Source organism: Aotus nancymaae, unplaced genomic scaffold, assembly GCF_030222135.1.
Source record: "Aotus nancymaae isolate 86718 unplaced genomic scaffold, 86718_ANA_hifiasm-v0.15.2.pri h1tg000016l, whole genome shotgun sequence".
Classification (NCBI taxonomy): Eukaryota; Metazoa; Chordata; class Mammalia; order Primates; family Aotidae; genus Aotus; species Aotus nancymaae.
Window position 1 is genome coordinate 32,873,938 of NW_026988428.1, and position 9,699 is coordinate 32,883,636.

Sequence of the window (9,699 nt, forward strand, 5' to 3'; positions counted from 1 at the left end):
GAGCCAATGAAAATGAGAGAGAAATAACTGTCAGAAAGCTGGGAGAACTTTACAGTGATTCAGTGAAGGGAAGGAGCAAAAGTGAAAAACAGCTTAAGGTCCAACAAAATGCGGCCCCATTCATCAAGTTGTCTTATTTCTTTTGTATTTATTTGTTTATTTATTTTGAGCTCTTGCTCTGTCACCCAGGCTGGAGTGCAGTGGTGTGATCATAGTTCACTGCAACTTCAAATTCCTGGGCTGATGTGATCCTCCCATCTCAGCCCCCCAGATAGCTGGGACTACAGGCATGCACCACCATACCTGGCTAATTTTTAAAATTATTTTTTGTAGAGACCAGATCTCACTATGTTGTCCAGTCTGATTTTTTTCTTTTTCTTTTTTTTGAGACAGAGTCTCACTTCGTTACCCAGGCTGGAGTACAGTGGCTCGATCTCAACTCACTGCAACCTCTGCCACCCAGGTTCAAGTGACTCTCCTGCCTCAGCCTCCAGTGTAGCTGGGATTACAGGCACCCACCACCATGCCTGGCTAATTTTGTGTTTTTAGTAGAGACAGAGTTTCGCCATGTTGGCCAGGCTGGTCTCGAACTCCTGACTTCAAGTGATCTGCCCACCTTGGCCTCCCAAAGTGCGGAGATTACAGGCATGAGCCACCGCAACTGGCCCAAGTCTTAGTTCGTGTTACTCCTGATTCATTTTGCCACTTACTGGCTGTGGTGACTTAGGCATGTTACCGGCCCGGGCAACAAGAGTGAAACTCTGTCTCCAAAAAAAAAAGGAGAAGATAATGCAGGTAAAATATCAGAGCAGGACCTAGCATATCTTAAATTCTCAGTAACCGTTAGCTACATATTGTTACACTCCCAGGCTTTTGCTCCAAACAAGTTGCACATCTTCATCTCAGATTCCGAGTCCTTGCTCATGATGTTCCTTCTGCCTGGAATGCCCTTTCCAGCCTCTTCCGCCTACACATGCTTCAGCATCCTAGTCAGGCCCTCCTTTCTCCACAAGGCCTTCTCTGTACTAATATGGCATTTGCCACCGGTTCATCTCATCCCAATTAAGTAACAATGTTAAATATTTTCGGGGTTTACGTCTACTTCTCCAGGGAAGAAGCTGTTTCTTAACCTTTTGTGTTTTTTAGTTCGGAATACAGGGCTACACGGCGTATGTTCAGTAAATCCTGCTTGAAGAAAGGAAAGAAGGAATAAAAGACTGGATTCTGGGCGATAAACAAGTCACCTGAACCTTTTAGGCAGTGGTTCTCAACTCTGATTTCTTAGTATGCAGAGAGGTATTGCCAGGGCAATCACAAAATGCTTCATAAATTCTCAAAACAAGATCATTTTTAACCATACTTCTTCATAAAAGTAGTCTCAGGCATTACTCGGAACCCCATTATGCTTTCACCTCTTTGACTACTGAGCTCAAGGGTCACAAAGGTAAGGGACGGCTGGGTGCAGTGGCTCATGCCTGGCCAACATGATGAAACTTTGTCTCTACTAAAAATGCAAAAATTAGCTGGGTGAGGTGGCACACGCCTGTACTCCCAGCTACTCAGGAGGCTGAGGCAAAAGAATTGCTTGAACCCAGGAGGCGGAGGTTGCAGTGAGCTGAGATCACGCCACTGCCATGCAGCCTGGTGACAGAGCGAGACTCCATCTCAAAAAAAAAAAAAGAAAAAGAAAAAAGAAAGGTGAGGGACATGAAGAGGCAACTTCGATATGTAAGGAAATCTGATCTGGACTACTACAGATATGCTACTACTATGCCTCCAGCTTCAGGAAGTCCTGTGACACAACCCCAGAAAGTTTGCACTGCTGATGCTTTTAGTGGAGTAGTGAGGAAAGAAATGATAAAGAAGCAAAGTCAGTGAGAAATGGCCAATGAATAAAAAACATTTACTGAGTGCCTATTCCACATCCAGCACAATCCTTGTCAACCATCCTGTCAGGGAGGTATCATTGTCCCCAGGTGGATCTGACTTCTAAGCCGAATCCTCACTGCCTATTTTGTTGATGGCAAAAGATGCTGCAACTGGGAGGTGTTTGCCTGGCCAAGTGAATATGCCCACCTGCTACACAGAGATGGTGCGCTTTGCTGCCTGAAGGCAAGCAATGGCTTTTTTTTTTTTTTTTTTTTTTGAGAGCCAAGAGGGACCTCAAAGGAATAAAGATAATAAAGGGAAGAAGTGACGGTTTAGAGGTAAGCCTGAAGCCTAGGAAGTTACTTACAGGATGTAGTTTAAGGGAAAACAATGAGTTCTCCTTGTCCTGAAATATCTCCCTGGCTAACATACTATGGTGCTAGGAGCCATCACCATTATGATTTTATGGTTAAAGGTTAATACTGTAAGATATATGTATTACTGCTGGGCACAGTGGCTCACACCTGTAATTCCAGCACTTTGGGGAGCAAAGGCAGGAGCCCAGGAGTTCAAGACCAGCCTGGGCAACACAGCAAGATTCTGTCTCTACAAAAAATACAAACATTAGCCAGGCATAGTGGCATGCACCTGTAGTCCCTCCCAACTACTCCAGAGGCTGAGGTGGGAGGATCACTTGAGCCCAGGAGGTTGGGAGCCAAATTCTCACCACTGCACTCCAGCATGGGCGACAGAGCAAGATCCTGTCTCTTTAAAAAATACATGTATTACCTGATTACCTGGGAAAGGCAGTAAAACCAAGGAGCCCATCAACATAGGAAAACTAAATTTGTTTATCGGATTAATCATCACCCATGGTGACATGACAGGAAGGCATCAAATCTGATAAAAAGAGACAAGGGCAGGTTTAGAAAGTGGGAAAAGTTCACAGCTTGGGATGTGCTTCTGAGACACGGAAAAGCAAAGGTGGCAACAGACACCCAGTGTGGGCTGAGGGTAGTGGTGGTTGGAAGGACACCAAAGGTAAACTTGGCCTGCTTCCAAATATTGCCTTTATCAAGCACTACTTGGAACCCTATTATGCTTTCACCTCCTTGACAACTGGACTCAAAGGTCATGAGGGTGAGGGACATGAGGCAGCAACTTTGATATGCAAGGAAGTCTGGACTACTACAGGTATACTACTAGGACATCTGCTCTTCCAGGAGCCACAGAGCTAAACTAGGCCGAGGGATGTAAAAGTGCCATGGTTTGGAAGGGCTTTCCCAAGGAGAAGCAGGTGGACTCCTTGACAGCTCCTGGCATGTGTGGCTCAGCGCTGGCAGCTTAACAAGGCCCACCCATCATCTCTCCCCTCCTGGGAGCGGGCTCTTTTGCACAGGACCAGTACACCCTTCCATGTTTGAGACCACTTTCCGTCTTAGAGAACCTTATACATAGGCCTAGAATTCTCTTGAAGGCCACCAGAGGGCGGTGTATAGCAATGACCCTGTGCGGTGGGAGCGCACAGCTGCTACTGGCAAGGGCGAGCTCCGGGTATACCAACAACCCCCGACTATTTCCCCTTACCCGCCTTACCTCCTCCCAAGACACTTCCCTTCTGGAGCAGCCCAGCTTCCTCCAGAGCTTCCATTTCTAACTCAGGGGCACCTGCCTGCCTGGATTCCAGGTGTCTACTGCGTTGGAACCTTTGACACCCAAGCTAGGGAAGCAGAACTGGTGATAATGGAAGAGGGAGGAGGAGGGCAGACCAGGCCAGTAGAAACAACACCAGGGCCAGCGGTCAGGAGGGGAGCTCGGATTGTAATGCTGATATGCCCTTATTCCCCCACACACATTCAGGCTGAACACATTCTCTCTCTCTGAGCAGCCCTTCGGTAAGGAAATATTCCAGCCCCCTACCGAACCCCCCTTCTTTTTTCAGGCCACGAGTATGTGAGGACTGCAAATTATTAGCCAGGTTTCCCATGGGTCAGCAGTTGACTCAGTGGCATCTCAGAAAAAAACATTCACCCCATCCAGACTCTGCCACCAGAGTAGGATGGGGACCAGGACTACTGGCTAACAATAGGGGACTAGATGCTTTGAGTATCAGTACTAATAGGGGCCTGAGCCTCTGCTGGAGCCCCTATAAACAGAGAAGGGGTGCTCACAGTCTTTCCAGCCCCGGACAACCCTGGCCCCTCCAGTCCATATGCAGCCGCAGGAGCAAAGAATGTGGTCCTCTCTGGGTGGGAGATGGAAACAGCAGCCCGGAAAAGGACATGACTTGTGGGCTCTGTGGGTGACGGATTGGGATGCCCCCTCTGAAGGGAGGAATAGGGTCCCAAAGACCCTGCTGAGGAAGGAGGGAGAGCCGGAAGTAAGCAGTTAACTCAGGTTGGTCACCTTTCTCCCTCTCTCTAGAGGTGAATCACCTTCTGAATGGAGGTGTTTTCCGGTAAGCTCCTGAAAGCCTTCCCTTTATTAGCCCACCTGTAGGAAAGTGTCAGATGTCAGACTGGCTGGCTGTGTCAGACAGTGTTAATGCCATGCCCCAGCCCCTCACCTTGGGAGATTGGGCATGGGGAGCATTATATTACAATTTATAAATAAGAAATAAAATTATCAGGTGGGGCTGAGGCACTGGAGAAGAGGCTAAATAGTCCTCCTTAAGGAGTACGCACCAGATCAGACCCGGGATCACCTCCTTTCAGTTCGAGGTTGCCCCTAAGCCAGGCAGTTTCCACATAGCCCCATTTTCTCCCTCCCCCTCCCTCTCTTTCCCTCCCAATCGGCTTCCTCTGCTGCCCACACCCCCACATCTCACCCAGCAGGCCCCTGTTTCCTTGGGCGCCTCGAGGTTTCTATGCCTGGGACGCTCAGCCCAGCAGCTCCTCTGCCAAGCGGTAGAGGAGCCGAGAATACCAGTGCATGCCAGTCGGCTGGACAGCCCCGCCGGGGAGCAGCGCCCCCAGCGCATGCAGCAGGCGCAAGGGGGCAAAAGCGCGGTGCGCCCACTGGTGACTCTCCAGAACCGCGTAGCACGAGGCCAGGACATCGTTGACCAGCAGCGTCCCGTGCGCGGTGAGCGGCGCGAACACTCCCACGGCTTCCTCCCGTGCCACACGGGCCACGCGCGCCGGCCGAAGCGCGTCCCCGCCTGGCGCCAGCACCGAGTCCCCAGCGCGTAGCCGGCGCGCGAATACTGGTGCAAAGTCGCCTGGCGCGGGCGCCGGCCCTCGAGCGGCAAACACCAGGTGCCAGGGCGTGAGCAACAGTTTGCGTGGGGGCCGCTCGGTCTCCACAGCCACAAATGAAGCCCGGCGCTGCAAGTCCCGGTCCAGGAAGAGCAGCACCGGCGTGGGCACCACCCGGCCTGACGCATCGGCCGCCAAAACCCAGTCTCCGCGATGCAGTTCCCGCAGCCCCTTCCGCTCGCCGCTCCGCAGGCGCACCGTGGCATTTCCCGGAAAGCAGCCGCCCGCCCGGACCGCCAGTGAGTTATCTGCAGGGAACAACCACAGGAAGGGTTGAATCAAGACCAGCAGTTCCAGAATGATGGTACCGATTCTCAAGGCCAGCGCAGACCTCGATAGTCCTGGACAACACAATTTCCCACTAATCTGGCCCCAAAGGAAGGGTGATTTTCTTTCTTTTCTTTCTTTCTTTCTTATTTATTTATTTATTTAGAGACAAGGTCTGGCTCTGTCTCCCAGGCTGGAGTTCAGTGGCACCATCTCGGCTCACTGCAACCTCCAACTCCCGGGTTCAGGCGATTCTCGTGCCTCAGCCTCCCGAGTAGCTGGGATTACAGGCATGCGCCACCACGCCCGGCTAATTTTTGTATTTATAGCAGAGACGGGATTTCACCATGTTGGCCAGACTAGTCGGGAACTTCTGACCTCAAGTGATCCGCCAGCCTTGACCTCCCAAAGTGCTAGGATTACAGGCATGAGGCACCGCCCCGGCCTGAACAGGTGGTTTTCAACACTAAAGCCCGCTTGGTCTCCCCTAGGGTGGCAACAGGACTACTGCAGACTCAGTTTCTCGGAGGGAGCCCCCTTTTGGCGGATTATACCACTCTCCCCCTACTGTACCAGCTTTGACCGACACGTGGACGTGGTTGCGGGACTCGTAGTAGACCCAGTCGAACCCGGCTTCCACTGCGAGGCGCGCCAGCAACCCATACTTGTTGCGGTCGCGGTCAGACGTGGTGATGTCCAAAGCACGGCCTTCGTAGTGGAGTGAATCCTGAGCGTGGTGGCCGTCCTCATCCCAGCCCTCAGTCACTCGTAGTCGCACTCCGGGCCACATGTTCATCACGGCAATGGCCAACGCGTTTACTCTCTCCTTACAACGCTGGCGGGGAATAAAGGAGTCAGTCTCCCCACCACCACTACCACCACCCTCCGAGGAAAAGGGATCTAGATAGCAGGGTTGATTCTTTATTATTCCAGCCCCACTCCTCCCCATCCCAGCTTTTGAGTGTGCTGGAGAAATGAGAGTCTGAGTAGATGGTAGTCGCCAATCTGCATTCCGTTCCCAGGGTGTCGTTGGAGAACTGTGGGGTCACCTCCGAGGTTGAAACGGGGTGCCCATACCTAGCTTTTTCCCCATTTTTAATGCCCATCCCTCACCCCTATTGGCTCTGGGACAGTGTGGGTCAACCTGGGAGAAGGCCAGAGTTGGGAGGGCGAATGGAAGCGTGGTCAGGGAGGGCTTGGTTGCTCCCGAGGAGCCCCTGTTTGAGCCTGGCCCCCGCCCCAGGCCCCGGCTCTCTTGCCTCCGCCTGATTCATCTTTTGTTTCATTGCCTTCCCTGGCACCGGGCATCGCTTCCTTCCTTCCTTCCTTCCTCCTCCTCCTTTCGGCCCCTAGCATTAACCTCTTCGTGCTCTGGGTGCCCCCCACAGAGGTGCCCAAGAGGAGCTGTGCGGGATCAAGGCTACTGGAAAAAGAACTGGGGTGGCGGGGGTTGCGCGAAGTACAATGGCCATTCTCCGGGATGACTTAACCGAGCGAGAATCCTGAGCCCAGGCCGGGGACGCGCTGGGAGAAGCGGACTCAGCAGCTCCGGCCACAAAGGCGCTTTTCAGCCGCCCCGGCTCAGGGAGAGGAAAGGGCAGAAAGCCGCGCCCCTCATCCCTGCTCCAGTCGGCTAGGTCCCCTCCCCCAGCGAGGCCAGTTTTCCCAGTTCCAACTAAGGCTCTGCCAGTCCGGAGAGCCCCCATCTCTCCATCTCTGCTCCCGATGCCGCCCAGAAGGGCATGGGAGTAGCACCTGAGAATAACAGGATCCTTGAGCGGATCTGGGGAGCCCCCTGCAGGGTGAGAGTGGAGAAGAGGAAAAGAAGCTGCGGCTGGAAGCTTGCACCTGGGGGAGTGTACGACCACAGTTATCTTGGCCGCTCCAGTCTGGGAGCGGGAGACCTTGGCGCGCACCATAGCAGGGACACTGCGGGAGGAGGCGCAGAGAGGGACAGCTTCCTTTTTTCTTTCCCCTCTGATCTCTCACCTCGGACTTGGTTTTCTCTTAACAGAAAGACACTTTTCCCCTTTCCTTCTCTAGTTGCCTCCACCTCCGCAGAGTTGGGGGGTGAGGGGAATACAGGAAAATTAGTAGCTCCTTCCAACTTTGTCGTTTCGTCCCCTAAGGAGGCCCCGAGGCCCTGACCTGCGGGGGCAGCAGCCCAGTGCAGAGCCAACTCAATGGAGGCCTTTTGCAGCCAGGGTGTGGGAGATAAGTAAGACTGAGGGGGCTCCCAGGCCTGTCGGAGTTCCTCCTGAGCCTGTCCCTTGTTCTGCCCACTCTGCTGCAGGTGGCAGCCAGAGGAAAGGGCCACGATGTTCCATGGCCAAGCAGGAGAGAAGGAATGTCCCCTTTCCAATCTCTGGGTAGGAGGACGCCTTCAGGGCAGAAGCAAAAGGAATTCTTTCTCCTCTGGACAGGTTTTCCTAACAAAGTAACCTGGAAAACTATGGCAATTAATCAGAGGAAATCCGTACCCCTCCCTCTCCCCCCACCTCCCCACTCCATACACAATTAGGTGGTGTAATGGAAAGCATATAGGGCTTAGAATCAGGAGTCCTGAATTCTAGTCCCAGCCATGCCACTAATTAGTTGTGAGACTTTAAATTGCTTTTCCTCCTGGTGAAAGGCCAGTTCTCAGATGTAAAATGGGGGTGGCAGTGGGGCTAGGGAGGGTTAGAGGAATGTGATCTCCAAGTTTTCTTTCAATTCTAACATTCAATATCACTGGCCAGGCTGGTTGCAGTGCCTCACACCTGTAATCCCAGCACTTCAGGAGGCCAAGGTGGGAGGATCCTTTGAGCTCAGAAGTTCAAGACTAGCCTAGGCAACATAGCAAGTCCCCACCTCTACAAAAAATAAAAAAAATCACTGGCCAGAGGTGATACTTCTCTTCCAAAGCATTGCCCACCCCACTCTAAGTTCGTTTAGTTTCAATGCTCAAAAATGGTAGTTGAATTTACCTTAATTATGTAATTTCAAGGAAAGCTCCTGAGATAAGCAGAGCTTGGAAGACTTAGGAGCCCTCTGATTCTCAGGTGGGCCCATCTGTTGTTCTCATTGAGGATGACTTTTTACCCCAAGATTGTCATTTAGACCCTAGGGTAGCCCTAGAATAAACCCTAGAATAGACGTGTCCTGGTTCTAGGACATGTTTCTCATGCCAAAAGCAATTACTGCTCAGCCCCTCCTCAGGTAGATGGTCTGGTGACCTGACCCTTGATTACCCCTTTCCCAGCCCTCTTCAGTCTCTTCTTTTCGGCCCACAGAACTTTTCTACAATCAGGTCAGGTGCCAGGCTAAGGGTAAAACCTTCTGTCTGCTGCCTTGCCAGCTTCTGGCCCCCAGCTCACCCCAGCCCTTCCTGCCTGGCTGGGTGGCTGACCCCGGGTCCACGCCTCAGCCATTTCCCGTCTCGCCTGCCGCCATCCTCCTTTCCCCGCCCTCGCTGCCTCTCCCAGCTTCACTCTCACTAGTCAGTCCCCCTCCCCTCCCCATCCCAGACTCTTCCCGTCGGGATCCCTCCTAACCACTCTGTCCAGGCAGCAAGGATTTTCTTTTTCTTTCTTTCTTTTTTTTCTTTTTCTTTTTGTCTGGGGCAGGGGGTTGGTGACAAGGGAGATGTTTAAGGCTAAAGTCTCTGTAGGTGAAACTAGACTTACCCTCCTGGGCTGCCATAAGAAAACGGAGGAGCTGGCAGGGCCCTGGCGCAGGTGGGGAGAGGCCCTCCTTACCTCGGTCATCAGGCGGTCGGCGCCACTGTTCTCCTCATCCTTGAAGATGATGTCGGGGTTGTAGTTGGGCACGAGGTCTCGGAAGCGCTCGGAGCCCCTTGCCACCCTTCCCTCGGCTGGCCCACTGGCGCCCAGGGTCCGCTCGGGCACGCCAGGCACAAATTGCTTGTAGAGTAGCGGCACGAGCTGCTTGCGCACATAGCGGCGCCGGCCAACCGGCCCCCGGCCCGGCCCGCAGCTCTGGACCGGTAGCGCCAGAAGTGCCAAGCAGCACAGGGGCAGCAGGTTGGCCAGCAGAGCCATGGATACAGCAGACCTGGGCCAAAAGGGAGCGTTCTTGTCCTCACTAACTCTCCTGTCAGTTAGGCATCTCCACAGGCACCAGAGAGGGCAGCAGGCAGAGCTGCCCCCAGAGTGCCCTAGAGCTCTTGTGGTTCCGCGCACCTGCCTGCTGCTAGCTCTGCCCACGTGCCCCCGGGGGGTCTAGGACCTGCTACTGACGGACCATCATAGGAGGGAAGGGGGGTCGTGGGTGAGTGCCAGCCCAGCCCGTCTCTGCTGCAGGACTC

General features: G+C 53.2%; 1 protein-coding gene across 1 annotated transcript; it reads right to left on the reverse strand.

Annotated features, from left to right (window-relative positions):
• Window positions 1-4,748: 4,748 nt before the first annotated feature.
• DHH (desert hedgehog signaling molecule) lies at window positions 4,749-9,433 on the reverse strand. The gene is made up of 3 exons (XM_012441291.2): window positions 9,131-9,433; window positions 5,967-6,228; window positions 4,749-5,374 (listed from the first exon to the last, which is right to left on the reverse strand). Exons 1-3 carry the CDS (start codon window positions 9,431-9,433, stop codon window positions 4,749-4,751), a joined length of 1,191 nt encoding a protein of 396 aa, XP_012296714.1.
• Window positions 9,434-9,699: the final 266 nt, after the last annotated feature.

Bases quoted from the DNA above. Each gene is read 5' to 3' on its own strand.
- DHH (XM_012441291.2), bottom strand. From the start codon at position 9,433: ATGGCTCTGCTGGCCAACCTGCTGCCCCTGTGCTGCTTGGCACTTCTG. The intron at 6,229-9,130 runs GTAAGGAGGGCC...ATTCCCCGCCAG, and splicing joins CCGACCGCCTGATGACCGAG to CGTTGTAAGGAGAGAGTAAA. The intron at 5,375-5,966 runs GTACAGTAGGGG...TGTTCCCTGCAG, and splicing joins CCACGTGTCGGTCAAAGCTG to ATAACTCACTGGCGGTCCGG.